An 18,982-nucleotide genomic window follows, 5' to 3' on the forward strand; every position below is an offset into this window, starting at 1 on the left:
AGTGCAGAACCACACTGGATTCGGCGTTGGCATTTCATTTATTTGATGTCAACCCCAAAACAACATTGATTCAATGACACAGTTTTGGTCCAATTCTAACCATCCAATGGTTTGAATTGGATGGTTGTTTTATGGTTGATCCACCGTCAGTTTTCAACTTCAACCATACATGCAACCTTTGTGATAATAATTCAACATTGAATTAACATTGTGTGCTAACTGGGTAGTTCTTCCCCAAACCTTGTCCTCAATAAAACTGACCTGCATGTGTTCAGTTCAGCAAAACCCTGTTGATCAGACATCAATTAATATCGTGTGCTGAATTAGGGAAATGCCTAAAACTTGTAGGGCCTGGAGGACTAGTGCTGAAACACACTGGATTCGACGTTGGCATTTCATTAATTTGATGTCAACCACAAAACAACATTGATTCAATGACACAGTTTCAACGTTAGTTAATTGACTAGAGTGGGATGGTTGTTTTATGGTTGATCCACTGTCAGTTGTCGACCTCAACCATACATGCAACCTTTGTGATAATAATTCAACATTGAATTAACATCTTTTGCCAACAAGCCAACAGCGAAGCAGCTGTGTAGTTGGGCCATCCCACTCATGTAAATGGTGGGGGTGGACCGCTCCACTCCCTGTAGTAAGTTGTAGATGTTTTTGTGTCAATATATCACACACAACAGTCAGTGAGAATTGTTATGAACAAGTAAGAAAATGTACAGAAAGGAATCAGCACCGACTATCCTTTACAGTGGTTAATTTAAAACATGATAACCCCTGCTCAGTAATAAAATGCTCTGACCCAGAGCTTGGCTGAGGAGGAGAGGAGGGGAAGAAGGTGTGTGGCAAAACAGCATACATTGATTCAACATTGATCAGATGTTGATCAGACATCGGCATTTCATTCATTAGATTTCAATGACAAAACAACATTGATTCAATGACACAGTTTCAACGTTAGTTAATTGGCTAGAGGTGGATGATTGTTTGATGGTTGATCCACCATCATTTGTCGACTTCAACCACAAATCAACCATTGATCAGACTTCAGCATTTCAGTGATCAGATTTCAACCACAAAACAACATTGATTCGATGACACAGTTTCAACGGTTTGATTGGATGGTTGTTTGATGGTTGATCCACCATCATTTGTCAACTTCAACCAAAAATCAACGATTCTAACTATAATTCAACGTTGATTTAACATTGTGTGGTATCTGGGTTTACACTTATAAAATTGTAGTACAAATCTTAGCTTCTACATACAAAACGAGTCACAACATTTACTCATTAAACTAAGGATTTGGTGGCAGCTGTGTTTTGGTGTGTGTGTTTGTTTGCACGCATGTGGGTGAGGTTCAGGTTTGCACACGCTTATAGCTGTCTGTTTGGGGATCCATTTTTGAAAACATGCAACTTTATTGCCTTACTTTTAAATTTATCCATAAGTTGGACTTGTATCACAACTATTGCAGCTTGTACGTTATGCCAAGTCTCCATCTGGTTTCTGTTGTTTCTGCTGGGGAGCAGAGGTGATTACCAAAAAATTTTACTCAGGTGAGAGTAGCACTATTTTAAGATATTTTTGCTCAAGTAAAAGAAAAAAGTTACCGTTGAAGAAATTTCTCAGAGTAAAAAAAAAGCATTTAGTAAAAAGACTGCTGAAGTAGTGAGTTGATGATCAAAACAGCAACTGTTTAATATTTAAACATTACATTAAAAGATGGATGAAAATATAAAAACGTGGAAATCTTGGTACTTCAAAGACCAAGATATGAATAGCATAACTACCAAATAAAATCAGGTAAAAAAAAAAATAAATAAATAAAAAAAAGCAGTTTTTCCAAATTAACTTCTTTTGATGTAAAACTTAACAAAAACTGCAGGTGAATTTTGTTGGTTAAAACAAGCTTGTTTTTCATTCAGTGAAGTTACTCACAGTGGATAGAGTATCCGAAAATTTTACTCAAGTAAGAGTAGCGATACTTCATAATAAAACCACTCAAAACTGCTTAGTTTGCAGATAAACATGAAGCTACAGCCTGACGCATGTTGTCACTTTTGACTTTGCTCTCTGACCATCACACTGGGATTTATCACCAAGTAACAGAAAGAATGTTCTCTGTAATATCTACAACATTAGTGAAGATTTTGATCGTGGTTGATCAAGTTTTACATTTTTGTTTCAGCATAAAGAAAAAAAAAAAAAAACGTTCCCTGCATTTAGATTTGCTTTGACGTGTAAAATGTATAAATTCTACATATTACTGTCAATGTTATGAATACATTCATCTCGGTAAAACTTTTTAAAATCAAACACTTGAATACCAGGAGCTCAGCAGCGATGTGTTTCCTGCAGTTAGCACTGTTGACTCATAACTTGTAGGACTCTGGTTTTTAGGTTTCAGCACCGATGCTGAGTTTACACGTTCTTCCTGTGGGTATGCGTGTTGCCCCATGCTCTCTGATTTCCTCCCACAGCCCAAAAATCTGTCAATACTTCTACTTGCAAATGTACAAGTGCCAACTGGGGGATGTCCATTCTGTTTGTGTGTTTGCAAGTTTCATTCTACTCTCTATCCACATGTAGAGCATATTAAATTACCCTAAAGAAGCTCAAAAATATTTAGGTGATCTAAGTGTAGGCCTTTGCTTTGATAGAGGAAAGGTACAAGAACTTTTAAAATAACACCAAACTTGTTCATTTTAAATGCTTGTTCATGTAAGCTAACATGAAAGGAACAAAAAATAGTTTGTTCTATTCTTGTCTCTTTCTTGTCCACGTGTAGGATTTTAGAGCACAGAAATCTTCCATGGCTTTGATCTCCCACACACTCTTTCTGCCACCTTTGCACGACGATGCTTGAAACCTTCCTCTCTTGCTAAAGAATTGCTCTCTTGCTTCCTGTTTCACTGCGCTAAAAACATCTTAGCACGCAATGCCCCCTCCACTTCACTGTCACAAATCTTGTTGACGGTGTGCTGAAACGAGGCGTTTGTGGTTTGTGTCGCAGCTACGCTCTCGGGCATTTCTGCTTTTCATTCAGAAGCCAAACCTCTTCATCAGCAAGAGCAAGAGAGCAAATGGAACAGAGCAAGACATGAGTTACCTGGTGTATGCGATTATTTATGGATGCATTATTGCTGTTGGTTTGCCACTCAACATCATATCTCTGTGGATTCTGCTCCGTCACCATGGACGAAAGTCGCCCAGCGTCGTCTTCATGGCCAACCTGGTGGTATCCGACCTGCTGCTCATCCTCTCTCTGTCCATGAGGGTCTACTTTTATGCTATGGAAAGATGGCATCTGGGTGGAATGTGGTGCGTCTGGTTCACCATGCTCTTTCGCAATAACATCCGCACGAGCTCCATCTTCATCACCTTTATCAGTGTGGACCGGCTGCTGGCTGTGGTTTATCCGTTGAGGTCGAGGCTTGTTCGGACATCAGTCAACGCCGTGAAGGGCTCTGTTCTCATCTGGGCGATTGTAGTGTTGGTGAATGTCCCAGAGAGTGTGGTCTTTCTGAGGAACTTTGACAATCAAACATGTTTTGCAAATACAAATCAAACCAGCAGAAGAAATGGCGAGATACTGGAACTCACAATTGGTTATTTCCAGCTTGTGCTGCTACTGACCATGCTGACAGTTAACATCATCTCCACAGTTATGGTGTCCTGCACTCTCCAAAGACATCTAAGTGAGTCTGCAAAGGTCAATAACAAACTGAACGTCATGCTGATTTTCGCCATGAACCTGATGATGTTCGCCGTTTTCTTCTTGCCGGTGTCTTTGGTTGTGTTCTTTGATCACCTGAGGCCCGAGCTGAGCTGCCTCGCAAGTGTGAACTGCTGCCTGGACCCTGTGCTATATTACTTTTCTTTTGACGGGTTCTGGAAAAGAAAGGAGGATGTGGAAACATCTCTTGCAAGTCGCGGAACATGATCAGACTGATAGCAATGTGGCAGTTAAGCAGAGATAAGATGAAATCTATTTTTTTTCTTTTTACAACAAATTTTGCTTGTATCAGTGTTTCCTGTTTTATCTAGTAAAAATATAAAAAAAATTTGAACTAGAAATTTTTTTTGTTGACTTGAAATTATAATTTCAAAAAAAGATTATTAGATTGCTACATTACTTGAATAAACTCATTGAATTAATTTAAGATTTATTGCTAATTTCATTTTAACTAAGAAGCTGCTAGTTTCTAGAAAGTTGTCAAGGAATGCATTAATTTGTTTTAAAGATAATCTTTTATGGTAAAATGAGTTGAAATGGTATTTGCAAATAGAAGTTTGGCATAACCTGACCAAACTATCATGATTTTATCTGATGTAGTGCAGAGTTAATAAGCAACAGGGAAGCATTTTTTTTTACAAATGAAAAGATTTTACTCTGACAATTTTAAATAAAATCCTGAGCAATAACCTACCTTTAGAAGTCGCCTGATTAGTAGCACACAAGCTTTAACATGGATAATAAATGGAGAAATGCAGAAGAACACAACAAATGGATCAGGATTAACATTTTCAAGATTTTCCTGAATAAAACCACTTAAAAGTCTGATGTGCATTTGTGGATCAGAAGGGAAATGCAAGCCACATTTTACGGATTTTTTTTTTTAATATTGAACATCTTATATCCTTTCCCTCCTTTTTTGGTCTATCACATGAGATACCTATAAAATACTGTAAAGTGTGTAATTGTAATATGACAAATCTTAAATGGTTCATAAGCTATGAATACTTTACCAAGGCACTGCTTGTTATAGAAAAGAAAAGATGCAACTTTCAATGAGTAGAAATGTAAGGTTAATGTTTGTTGCCGTGATGAGTTATTCTTGCTCATCAGAATGTTACACTTGACTTTTTTAAGAATTGTTCCTATTTATTCATCCCCTCTGGTCTTTCTTTTTAAATATGCCACTTCCAAAATAAAGCAAACCACAGCAAACATGAGAACAGGACATCTTTGTTTCCCGCTTCTGCACTCGTAACTGCATTTAGAGTTCTCATTCTGAGCACACGAGATCTGTTGTTTTGGAATAAGATGCAGAATTTGTATGCATAAAATGTTGCCTCTTGTAAATAAAGTAAGGTTGTCGGTTCATAAGGCTGTGGCTGGCCAGATATTGCTTGAGTGTGACCCTTCTTAAATTGGAGTCCTGTGTGGAGGCGCTCTTCTGCCTCGAGCTGCCCCATATATGTTTAATGTGACCTACCTGTGCCCTCTGCAGGACGAAACTCAACAAGAGATGGGAGAGGGAAAAAAAAAAGATAAATACAACAGCTTGCATTCACACATCTGTACTGCAGTCTGTACTCAACCCTGGTCATGTGTTTTTACACCATTGTGTATGACCGCTTTAATTCAGTGCGCTGTGTGTGTATTGGATTATTGCACATGGCTGAAAGGGGTGTGATCTTTAAAGATTCTGTTGATTATGAAAGAGGTCAAGTTGTTGCTTTTATATCTTTTATATCTATTGCCACATTTGAAGGTTATGATCTGTTTAGTCTGGGATAAAAGCAGAAAATACACAAAAAAGCCTCCTTTCCTGTATGCTTCTTCCTCAAGCACGCACACTTGCATGGACACGCAAACACACAACCTTTAACATGAAAAAACAAACAAAAAGACACGAGGCAGACCCATTCTGCTCTGCTCTGTGTGGCCGCAAAAGCCTCTCTTCCTGTCTTGTGCTGCAGTCTGGTAGGCCTTTGACCAAAAGGTGAGCACTATTCAAAGAAAGCAGCAGCTTTGGTCACTTTGGAGAGTCTGGTGGTAAGAAAAAGGGAACAAAGCAAAAGAAAGACAGAAATTGACATCAACAAGTGCAAGGGACAATGATCAACAACGACAAGGCCTACTGCCAAAAAGTGAATCTGACAAAAACAAAACTCTATGTCAGTTGTATGTAAGTAAAATTCAAATTGTGAACATGAACTGATTCTTAGGAAACATACATGTATGTAGTTTGACAATGTGATTAAGAGCGCATGTGTTCTGTGCTTTAGGTCGTGACTAAACAGAGCGAGGCGGAAGCCAGAATGCTTTCTCAGCCCATATTTTCATCAATTAAGGTTCATCCACCAATAAATAAACCCATAAACAAATGAAATAAATTAAGTTTTACACTCTCTGCACTCAAAAATGGCTTTTGAAAAGTAGAGGCTCCCTGATGAGAACCAATTTATTTCACATTCCAGTTTGGTGGGCTGCAACAGAAGCCTGTTAATGAGCCCGAGTTTTAGAAAAATAAGATATTTAAAACCNCATAAAATGTTGCCTCTTGTAAATAAAGTAAGGTTGTCGGTTCATAAGGCTGTGGCTGGCCAGATATTGCTTGAGTGTGACCCTTCTTAAATTGGAGTCCTGTGTGGAGGCGCTCTTCTGCCTCGAGCTGCCCCATATATGTTTAATGTGACCTACCTGTGCCCTCTGCAGGACGAAACTCAACAAGAGATGGGAGAGGGAAAAAAAAGATAAATACAACAGCTTGCATTCACACATCTGTACTGCAGTCTGTACTCAACCCTGGTCATGTGTTTTTACACCATTGTGTATGACAGCTTTTATTCAGTGTGCTGTGTGTGTATTGGATTATTGCACATGGCTGAAAGGGGTGTGATCTTTAAAGATTCTGTTGATTATGAAAGAGGTCAAGTTGTTGCTTTTATATCTTTTATATCTATTGCCACATTTGAAGGTTATGATCTGTTTAGTCTGGGATAAAAGCAGAAAATACACAAAAAAGCCTCCTTTCCTGTATGCTTCTTCCTCAAGCACGCACACTTGCATGGACACGCAAACACACAACCTTTAACATGAAAAAACAAACAAAAAGACACGAGGCAGACCCATTCTGCTCTGCTCTGTGTGGCCGCAAAAGCCTCTCTTCCTGTCTTGTGCTGCAGTCTGGTAGGCCTTTGACCAAAAGGTGAGCACTATTCAAAGAAAGCAGCAGCTTTGGTCACTTTGGAGAGTCTGGTGGTAAGAAAAAGGGAACAAAGCAAAAGACAGAAATTGACATCAACAAGTGCAAGGGACAATGATCAACAACGACAAGGCCTACTGCCAAAAAGTGAATCTGACAAAAACAAAACTCTATGTCAGTTGTATGTAAGTACAATTCAAATTGTGAACATGAAGTGATTCTTAGGAAACATACATGTATGCAGTTTGACAATGTGATTAAGAGCGCATGTGTTCTGTGCTTTAGGTTGTGACTAAACAGAGCGAGGCGGAAGCCAGAATGCTTTCTCAGCCCACATTTTCATCAATTAAGGTTCATCCACCAATAAATAAACCCATAAACAAATGAAATAAATTAAGTTTTACACTCTCTGCACTCAAAAATGGCTTTTGAAAAGTAGAGGCTCCCTGATGAGAACCAATTTATTTCACATTCCAGTTTGGTGGGCTGCAACAGAAGCCTGTTAATGAGCCCGAGTTTTAGAAAAATAAGATATTTAAAACCAAAAAAAAAAAAAAAAAACAAGTTGAAAAATGATCTCTTAAAAAACAATGTAGCAAGTACAAAAAGCTGTGAGGAGCTGCTAAATGATGTTCTCATTGGGGGCCACACATGCATGATGACCACATATTCACACATTTAGAAACGAAAACCATTTGCTAACCAAAGTTATTGCTTCACAGCCAGAAAATTAACCCCTCCCATACAAAAAAAAAAAAAAGAAAAAATAACACTAATAGACTATCAAACAGCACATAGTTTACTGTTATTTTTTTTTTCCTTTGTGCTGGAAAGATATTTGACTTTGTTCAGGCAATGATTATGTATTAGCCAGGTGGTAGAACCCTTCATAAGCCTCTGCATACCTCAGTCAGCAAGATGATGAGCTATTTTAGCCATTTCCTGTATCATTACTAATACTCTTCTATGTCACAAATGAATAAAAACTAAACAAGACAAGATACTGATTTTGAAAAAGCCACTAAATATATTTGATCTAATGACTCGTAAACGAAACCCAAGCTGATGCAACATCTGAACACTCTTTCTTCTTCTTTTTTTTTTTTTTTTTACATAAACCAGGCTTGTCAGATCCACAATTTCTTTGTGGATCTGACAAAGAATCTAATCCTGGATCTAATCCTAACAATACTGTTTTTGCTAAATGGTATGCCATGCTTGTTATCTGCTCAGGAAATCAACCAAGGTTTTCCACCTCTACATTTGCGATGTGGCTAACCACAAACCCCCATTTTAACTGAAGCTTAGCTTACATCTAACAAAACACACTCACACATTCCAAAAAGAAAATCTAAATAAAACATGTGCTTCTTCTTCATCAGAAAACATGACAAATATGGAGGCAGCTGATTCGATCTGAAACTGTTTCATAAAGAAGCCATCATAAGAACTGCATTTCTGATATACAGTCAGCGGTAAAAGTTTTCACACCCCTACCTCCATTTATTTCACTTTACAACAACAGATTTTTCTGCGATTTATAGAGAACTGATCCAAAGATGAAATGTGAAAATCCGTCCATAGAACAGATGAGGTAAGCCAGATAGTCAACTCGACCGGAATGTGAGTGAGGATCCTTGGGAAAATTTGAATATAGTGGACACAGACGCTCTCCATCCAACCTGATCTTAAAATTATTTTGCAAAAAGTAATGGCCAGTTTCTTTGTGTGCCCAAAGAGCACACTTAGATTATTTAGGGGTCTCATTAAATAGGGATGAATACAAATCCACACACACTTTTCAGACTTTAGTGGCGAATCATAGTGAAAGCAGTAATACTCCACTTGTGACAGTATATCTGTTGGACTTCTCCTTGGTACTCATGCAACAGCTTTAAATACTACTGCTGGACACTGGAAAAAAAAACAAAAAAAAACTATATGCATACTTTTTTGTCCTTTTCAGACATCCACAATTTAGCATTTGTATCAAAAAAATGCCAATAAGTTATAGTGAAGTCTGCAGTTTAACAAGATGCAGACATTTCAGCACATGAATACTTTTGCAATACTTCCGCAGTACTTAATGATGCAACTTGGTGTAACATTAAACACTTTGTTTTCATACAATAATCCTCTTGTGAGCTCATGAAAACAAACATTGCATTCCTGATTTCAAGAACACAAGCTTTGTTTCCTCAAGATACTCTACTAAGATAAAACTACCTTGGTTATGTATGGGTACAATAGATATTTCCTAATATTTAGAACATAAAATTAAGATTAAGGGCTATGCCCTGCGTTCATGTGACAAAGTCATTGCTTAAAGTTTTTTATACAGCCAAAAGCAGAACCAAGCAATTCTGAGTGAAACTAAGAGGGAACTAGTTTTGCCACAACATTTTACTCCCACACTAGCGGCGGTGCTATTATTAGGCCCAAAAGATATGTGCAAAATGCAATACGTGCCAGATGACAAATATCTCAAATGTGAAGCATGGCGGTGAAAGCATCATACTGTGGGGGTCTTTTTCTTCAGTGGAGGAAGGGAAGAAGGTTAGGACTGATGGACTCAAGGTAAATACAGGGGAATTCTGAAAAAAAGAAAAAGAAAAAACTGTTAGAGGCTACACAAGACTTGAGACTAGGAAGGAGGTCCATGTCCCAGCTGGATATTAAATCCATGCATGACATATGTTGGAATGGCCTAGTCAAAATCATAATCTGCAGGAATACTTAAAAACTGCAAAAAAAACAGGTGGACGAAATCTACGTTTTGAAATGTGTAAAACTGATAGTCATACCCTAAAAAACCAGCAGCCTGAAATGTTACAAAGCAAAGCAGACCTGCAAAGTATTTATTCACTAGATTACATATGTGATTCTTTCAGATTTTGATTTACAAAGCATATGAAAACCATTTACACTTCACAACTAAAACCTTTTAGCAGGTAGGTTAGAAATGGTCATCATTAAGATGTGAAGAAAGAAAATGTTCCAGTGCATAAAGGGTGTTATCCTCAGAAATAAATACATAATTTTAAATGTATGTAAACTGAAAGAGGAAAACAAATGTCCCCATCAGTCCACAATGTTTGCAGCATTATTTTAAGCATGCTGCCAGGTAATCAATGAAATCCTTGTTGACTGAATGGAAGCCGGTTTGGCCTTTTTACTGTCTTTATCTTGAGCTGTATACCCTTTTTGTTTTTTCCAGTGCTCTTTTTCCATCAACTCTTGGCCCCTTTCATTTACCTTTCTATTCATGATTTCCTTTGCTCTTTATTTTAGCCACAAGGCAAATGAAAGTTTATTCCCGAGGAATAAACTTTTCCACATCTTGCTGCATACTCCAGTAGGAAGTAAGCTGTTTTGGAGTCTGATTAAATTATCCTGAAATAATTACTTTTCCTGTTACTGGTTGAACTGTCCTGGACGTGGCAGATGTCACAAGTCCAGGACAGTTGAGTCACCACTTTAACCCACTGGTGTTTGTTTTTGGACTGTGGGAGAATAAAGTAAAAACCTTTGAAAACTCTTTCCTGCACATAGACAACAACTTTAAAACTTCATGCAGAAAAGACTCTCTTGCCTTAATAAAACAGTCCTGACCAGTGTACATTACCACTTACAAATGTTTGTAAAGGTTCTGTTTAATAAAAAATGGAAAACATACATTATGAATGTCGTTGGAGCTACATTAAATATATAGTCCAACTATGACAAAAATGTAAGAAATGTAGCAACTTTTACTTTTAAATAATAAAGTGCATCAATGAGGTTTACCTCAACTGTTCATTAAATTATTACAATAGAAAACCTGCAGCTGATGAGAGTGTGACTGCTAGAAAAAATATGTTTTTGTGTTTCAGATGCCAATCTGAGCTGGGTGTTCTATTTTAAGCTGTCAGGTTGGGAATTAGCTTCTCAACAAGACTCAGTGTCTGTCTCTTTAGTCTGCACAGAGGTCCCAACAGATGTATGCCCCATGGACGAGAAGGGAGGAGTGGAGTCGAGCCTCTCAATTCAGCTTGTATTTTGATTAAAAGCATTAGTCCTTAAGATTCCATGTCTAAAAAACGATCGTTAACTGTGGAATAAAAATAATAAAATAATCTTCTGCACATTTTAGCAAATAAAAATGGTGTGTGTATGTACTCAGCCCCATTTACTCTGATACCACAAAAAATGAAGTGTAACTAATTTTCTTCTGATGCCTCCGTTTTAGAGTCCATATGTTATTTAATCATAGAACAAATACAAATGTTCTGTGAAAGCCACAAATCTGGCCTTACTGGAAGAGCAGCACAGGAGGAAGAACTGAAAACAATTCATTCAGAAGTCCTTTTTATCGTTTGTGAAGTACCAGGAAACATTAGGAGAAAGATGCTCTAATGAGATTAAACTAGAACTTAACATTTTGTCCCACATGCAAACTGCTACGGTGTCATTACATTCCTGTTGTCTTATACAAACCTCTCTCACTTCTGGTTCTTGTCCACTTTGCATCCTCATATGTTGAATTAGCTTCTCCCGTTCCACTAGGGGGCTCTACAGTTTATTTACTTTGTCTTTGAGGCCTTGACGGTAAACCGGAAGTGACTTGACAGCGGGCCTGAAGTAGTTTATGCCACCGTCAGACGACGCAAACAAGCTAAATTAACCTTAAAAATTACTTATCACATACATTCTTCAATATTGCTGAACGAGGTGAGTTGATTTTGAATATTATAATCTATTGAGAAATGTGTTGTTGTCCTAAATGAGTGCTTTAGCAGATTAGCTGTAAGCTAATGAAAATGCTGGTGGTTTTCATGGCATATTTAGTACATTAGCAGATAATTAGCTAAGCCAATACTTGAACTATCTTATGCTGCAATTACAGCTGCATATCTCTGCATACCAAGAGAGTATGATTTGTGCTTCATAATCAGGGATTACTGTATTTATTGAGATTTGTGGTCATAAATTGACAAAAATCCTCCATAAGTTGGATGTGGAGAGTCAGTCATCATCAGTTGGGAAGCAACATTGGAGAGAGGAGTAAGTTTGATTTGAACAAATTATTAATTTCATTGTATTCCTGTCAGCCTCTTGTTTTCTTTTGTCAGAAGGAAAACTCTTACTCAGAATAAAGGGATTAATCTAATTTTGGCATTATAAGACATTTAGAGAAAAGAGCTTTATGTAGCCTGCTGTGAGATTAAATGTAGGAAGTACCTTTGTCTTGAAAAGTGTTTGTTCAATCTGGACACAAAGTCGATATGGAGTCTCAGCAAGCTGTGCTCAGCAGCAGACAGACAAACTGTACCTTCGTATATTCCACACAAATACAGGAGTGTTTTTATTCATTTGTTTGTTTTTCATTTATGACCATAAAAGCATCAGTTTTCTAAAACGTTGCACTCCATCAAATGAGGTGCCTTTAATGAACTTACTCTGAGCTTTAGAAAGACAACTCAAAGCTTTCCATACAGCACTTTAATCAAAATATAGTGGACCTCAGTTATTTTTAGACCCCTCTAAAAATGCTTGTAATCGGCAATATAAATAGAGCAAATGCCAAACATACCTCAATTTGCCAAAATAATTTTATGCATAAATAAAATAAAGGTTATTACTATGCACACAGTGGAAGCCATCTTAGCATTACAGCAGAAGCAAACATCTTGGTGCTTAGGTAATTCAACTTTTCAAGCTGGATTTTCCTTCAAATACTGTAGATATGCAGGACAAACAAAATCAGTGAAGAGGCAAACTTTGCGCAAATAATTTGGAGTTACGTTCCAAAGAAAGATCTGCAAATACTATATCAGCAATCGGTGGGGATCCTCTATACACTGTTTCATTGAATAGTGACTTGCTTTATTCAGGTTTTAAGGAAGACACGTTGAGTATTTTATCTTATGTACTTCAATAAGGCTCACCTGTCTGTTGGGCCTGTTACTCAGCTACTACAACTACTAGAAAAATATTTGGTTTTAATAACATAATTTGTACATTAAACAGCAGTTAATCTGGTTGTCAGTGTCAACAATTCTATTGCTGTGAAGGCAGATACATTTTTGCAAATACTTGCAGCACAACACTTGGAATTTATTCAGACTTATTCTCATGCAGAACTGCTAGTTTAGTTTTATAGTGTGTAATTGGAAAGAGAGGATGAAAGAAGGAAACAGAGAAATGACTTAAGTGGATGCAGAGGTTTTTGAAATGTGTTTTTTTTTTCAGACTGTAAAAGAAATAATATTTGCTTTTGTAGTGCTTGGTAATGGGATTGAGAAATTTGCAAGGCTTTTTAGCAGATGACAACTTATGGCCCAGTTCCTGGCAGTGAGGCGAGGCAAAGCAGGGCCAGGAGGCATCCTCACAGCATCAGACCTCTGCGTGATGTAGGCGGCATCAAAGCAGCACCACCAACACTTCCTCGGAGAGAGCCCGGGGTTGGAGAGGTGGGGATGGGGGGGGACCGCCAGGGGGATGACGCTCCATCTCCCTGCCTTTCTCTTCCTCCTCTCATCTTCCCCGCTCACCTCCTCCCCCTGCCCCCTGCTCCTGCTGCCGCTCCAGCTCCAGCCAGCTGTCAGTGGGAGTATGCTGAGGCACTGCACTCTGTCACACACACTAACTGGAGAGCGAGGGAACCGACGGGCGGATAGAGAGATCTGAATGCGGTGACAGTGGAGTGATTAGACCATGTATAGAGCCGGGAAGGAGGCATCAGGAGAAACAAGGGCAGGGTGCGGGAGGAGATATGGGATGAAAGATGGGACAAATAGAAACATGGGAGGGTGATTGCTTGAGACAAAATGACCTAGGAGTTGAGGGACAGATAAGAGAAGGAGGAAGGCACTGCTAGATTGCCCAGAGGCACAAGATGGGAAAATGGGGTTTAGGGGGGCGTAGCGACAGGAAACAGAATGACAACAACAAGATCCAGGAGCCGTCTGGCTTGGTTAGTCTGCAATATCAAGTTTAAATTTATTCACTGTAGAGTAGGAAAAAAGAAAATACTTATTTTAGTTTAACTACCACTTCAGATTGACTCATAAAATGTTGCACATATACAATAAAGGAGTTCGCTTTTCTCTATGATTATATTCCAAATAGCTGCACAATGGACCATTAGGTTCAGCAATGAAGAAGATGGAGTTTCGTTTCTCCCCATGTGTTCGGCAAATTATCAAATTAAGATGCATGAGTGTGCTTTTCTATCTGTCACACTTGCTGTGCAGAGAGGAATCTGCAGCCTGACTGCTGGGTGGAGAAAGCTGAGAGTCCGTGGGACGGCATTTCTGAATGGGTCCACCATAGATGTGGAAAGGGCCTTTAAACTGTGGTTTCTTCTTGCATTTTCCATGCAAGTTGTTGATGGAAACTGCAGTGTTGAGAACACAACAGGCTGGAATGAACCCATCATTGCCTTGCAAAAGCATTTGCGCCGTTTGAACTGCTACTTATTAACACAGTACCACCAGACTTCAGTGTGTTTTTATTTTATGTTGAAGGATAACACACGTTAGTGCATATTTGTGAAGTGAAAGAAAAATTAGACGTGGGTTCAGAAACATTTTAATGTGCACAAATGTGTGGCATTCGTTTCTATCCGCTGAGTCAACACTCTGTAAGGCCACCTTTTGCTGTAAGTTTCCAGTTTCACGTTTAGTCGTATAGTACATTTCCGGAGCAATGCAGTTAAAGCAAATTTATTCACTATATAGTGAATAAATTTAAACTTGATATTGCAGACTAACCAAGTCAGATGGCTCCTGGATCTTCTTGTGTTTTTATGCTTTACATCATAAAAACACAAAGACTTGCAAGTACATCTGCAAGTCTTTTATGGCAAAGGTCTTCAATCCTGGTCCTCAGGGCCCACTCCCCTGCTGCTTCACACCTGAATGGGTGATTAACTGGCTGCTGCAGCAATTAAAGGGATGTTAAGCAAGTACTGCAATCATTTGAATCAGTTGGGATGCAGTGGGAAATATTTAAAATATTGGACCCTGAGGACCAGGGTTGAAGACCTGTGTTTAAGGTGTGTATCTACCACTTTTGCACATATATCCCCCATTTTTCTAAGCTGAATCATAGTAGGAATTCAGCATTGCTGCAGGTACTCAATTGTATTTGGTGATTTTGTGACATGACTTTGACTGAGCCACTGAAAGCTGAGTATGCTTTAATCTGAACTTTTCCATCGTAACTTGTGTAACTCGGGCTGTATGTTTGTGTGACGGTCTTCCTGGAAGATTAATCTGTACTTCCTTTTTACGTTATTTATGTCCCCCTAACAGATTTTTTTAGGACTGCTTAATATTTGTCTTCCTCCATCTTACTATTATCTCTGACCTGCCTTCCTGCTGCTGCTGAACATATCCAGCCACCAACATCTTTTACAGATAGCATGCTTAAGAGCAGTATTATTCATATGCCAAACTTCCATTTTGCTTGTTGGCCAAGAAGTTTAATTTTGGTCTCTTTTTCCACATATACAGCTGTAGTAAGATACAAACAAATCTTCTCTAGGCTTACTTTTGACACAATTCCATGATGGTCAGATTCCTGAGTGCACATCTAAAAGCTGTGCTGTTAGATTCTATTACCTGAGTTGTGAATCTCTGAAGCTCCTCCAGAGTTACCAGGAGCCTCTTTGCCCAGCTTATCAGTTCAGGTGATTTAGCTATGACTTGGTAGGTTTTCAGTTGTGCTGCACTCTCTCCCATTTTAAATGATGAATTGACTCCATGATATCAAACCTTCTTATATTTTATAACTCTGCTTTAAATGTCATTACAGCTTTATACTATGTGCCCTATGTTCCTTAGTCTTCATGTTGTTGCTTGTTCAGTCTGTGAATTCTCCCTCTATGGGCAACTGGTTACTCTCAATTTGTTAGGGTATCAGAGTAAGGAATTAATTCAAGTATCTGACACATTTTGAAAAAAAAAACTATCAAGTATCATTTTGCCTCTACTTCATTTTATCCACAATGCTGTTTTGGTCTATTCCATAAAATCCCAATGAAAATTTTGGGGTATAACATGGAGAAAATGTGAACATCTAAATGTTTTTGCACAGCGTTGAAGCAGTAACATTCTGTCTTCAGTCTTACTGTTAACTCAGTGTGTTACAGTGCAACTCATACACATGTTTGGGTGCCTCAAAATCCTCCTAATGCTGACTAAGCCTGCCTAGCGACAGGGCTCCTATACATTCCACCATGCTGAATGTCACCCTGTGGCAGTCAGGGCAACTCATTAGCACCCGTTGTGCTCTGGTGCAGTGCATCATCAATGAACGTGAAGTGAGCCCAGAGCAGCCTTGAGATTTAGCCTTAAAGAGTAGAAATCAATACAAAAGCATCACATCTTCTTGAATTTATAATAAGACATTACTCTCTGTGTGTATCTCTGGTTTTAGGTTCTGTAGGGTTTTGCTGCTGTCATTGTAAGGTTATGTGCAGCCTTAAATGATCCAGGCTTCTGCAAGCTTTTCACACCAAAATAAATGTCTTCTAAAGGCTTTTATTGGTTTTATTTCTTCACGGAGCAACTAAACTGACAGCATACACATTGAATATTTATCACAAAACCTTGTGCCATGAATTTTAATCCCATATTCTCATCCCCTTCTCGTTGTTTCCATGAATGTTTAGCAACCCGCACAGCAGATGGTTGTCAGTAATGTAGGAAACACAAGAGGCAAGCAGACCAGATTTGATGTCATACACAAAAATAATAGGAGGAACCTTCTTTTGGACTCTGAACTGGCACTTAGGTGAAGTACAGTGTCACATTAGTGTCACAGCTTACATCTCTCTACAAATGAGGTCCTAAGGTGTGTCAACAACAAAAAAGTAAACTACAGAGTTTTAATTTGGAAAATAGCTTTGAGGGGAAACATGTAATATTTTTGCCTGATCAAGCTTAGTCATTGAAACAGAAGACCTACATTTGGTTTAGGAACTGACGGGGGCTGTTCTTGCATTGATGTCACACTGTGTGAGCCCCTCCTTCTGTTCTTGTATGATTTCATTTTAATGTGTTTGTTTTAAAAGCAAATGTTAATAAATTGCTTTCAGAATACATCTGACAATCCATTTGAAGCAAATGTATCTGAAGCATTTCTGTTAGATAGTTTTTGTTTATTTTGTTTGACATCTCGGGAGTATAAATATGACATAGATTTTAGATGTACCAGTTTAAAATTCATTTATGTACCAGTTTAAAATTCATTTATCTGGCTACAAATATGGAGAGTCAGTATGTGCACATACATACATAATCCAAAATGTTCATGTCAGTGGTTCTATAAATCCAGTCTATTTAATAATGTCTATAGATTGGAATTTTGACACTTACGCTGATGCCAAAAAAAGTATCAAAAGGACGTTTTAATGTTTTTACAAGTATAGAACGAAGGTCTGATTATAATGACTATATTTTAAAGTGTTTCTGTGTTCAGGTTTTGAATAGTTTAAGTATTTTGCATGTATAGTGTAGAATAGCGGTTCTCAACGTGGGCGGTACTGCCCCCTGGGGGGTGTTCAGAGGACGGCAGGTATTTTTACAAAAGTGGGGCGCTGGGATTCCTTTGGGGCGTTTGGTCAAAGAAGGTAAACTTTACACCTTATATGCACAACAGTACCAGTTTAGACTTTGAGCAACTTGGTAAAACTGTATTGTGTAACATTAGATCATGCTTGGCTGCAACTCTATCGATGGCAGCTCTCCTTGTATTCAGTATCTGTAGCTTTTGGCGCAGCTCCGTTCTCCTGCTACTGGTAGCTTCACCGCATCAGTTCAGGTTACACCGGCTGATGACAGTGCTGTGATTCACGTGTCTGGTATTTTTGTACATATGTTTTGGAAGTTCTGTGATCATGTCAAAGAAGCAACTTATATTAAAAAGTGTTTTATTTCCGTTTGAAGGCTGCCCGCTTCCATGGAAGGACAACAGAAAATCGCTCTTATAAACATGTAATTACTAAAATCACGACACCCTCACTATGTTTCCCTCTGAAAAATGAACCCATTTAAATAAAGAAATCCCTCCATGGGTGATACCACGATAGAGAGCTTTCATTTTATAGCGTTAACACCGGTGCTGTAAGTGGTCCGGTATGAAACGGGTGTGATAGAACATCACAGCACTTTTAAATGTCGATAATCAGAATACCAAAATTGTTTCCGTTGTTTTAAAAAGTTTATGTCAGTCTGCCTTTTCCCCATCGATACGTTTCCCGACCGCCCTGCACCTTAGGGGTTAAAACAAACAAACAAACAAAAAAAGACGCCCACTTGCGCAAAACTCTGAAACAGGAGAAGCGGGACCTAAAACGGAGCGACGAACTAGATGTGAATGATGGCATAAAGACAGAGAATCCGACTCTGAACAGTGAAAAATCAACACATGATGTGAAACAGATGATGATTAGGCGGCGCAGCAGGTGATGAGTGAAGATTACTCAATAAAATATAAAATAAATCTAGCAACAGGAAAGAAACTAAAGTGGACATAGCAATAAACCAAGCGAGGATAATAGTAATCAGAGGAAACTAAATGGAAATGAATGAAGAACAAAATGCAAGAATAAACTAAGTAAGAAACTAAAGTAAATACAGAGGAATAAACTGGTATGGCAAGACCTTTCGAGCAATAATTAATACAGAGGACTGTATGGCAATAATAAACAGGGACCATTTCCAGATAAAAGGTAAAATAATATTGTTGAAGTGCCATGGGTTTGTTGAGACCATAATACTGAGAATAAATATATCTTACAGACCATAACAATAAATAACTTATCACTTATTTATGTTTTTAATTAGATTTGATATATTTATTTATTCAATATTATTTTTCATGTCGGTGTTAATGTCAAGAAGCTGATGACTCCATGACACTTTCAGTTTGACTCATTAGGATTTGATTAACCAGATTTGTTCTTTGTAATTTCTGTCCAGTAAAACTATTAATCTATAAATCAATAGACAGGCCTATATAAAGATATAATCCATGTTTCTGTC

At 38.2% G+C, this 18,982-nt stretch overlaps 1 protein-coding gene across 1 annotated transcript; it reads left to right on the forward strand.

Moving 5' to 3' along the window:
- The first annotated feature begins 2,156 nt into the window (after nucleotides 1-2,156).
- Nucleotides 2,157-6,276, forward strand: LOC103140713 (lysophosphatidic acid receptor 6-like). The gene has a single exon (XM_007555972.2). The coding sequence runs from the start codon at nucleotides 3,116-3,118 to the stop codon at nucleotides 3,956-3,958; it is 843 nt and encodes a 280-aa protein (XP_007556034.1). The 5' UTR covers nucleotides 2,157-3,115; the 3' UTR covers nucleotides 3,959-6,276.
- Nucleotides 6,277-18,982: the final 12,706 nt, after the last annotated feature.

The sequence above is a fragment of the Poecilia formosa genome, unplaced genomic scaffold (genome assembly GCF_000485575.1).
Source record: "Poecilia formosa unplaced genomic scaffold, Poecilia_formosa-5.1.2 Scaffold74, whole genome shotgun sequence".
Classification (NCBI taxonomy): Eukaryota; Metazoa; Chordata; class Actinopteri; order Cyprinodontiformes; family Poeciliidae; genus Poecilia; species Poecilia formosa.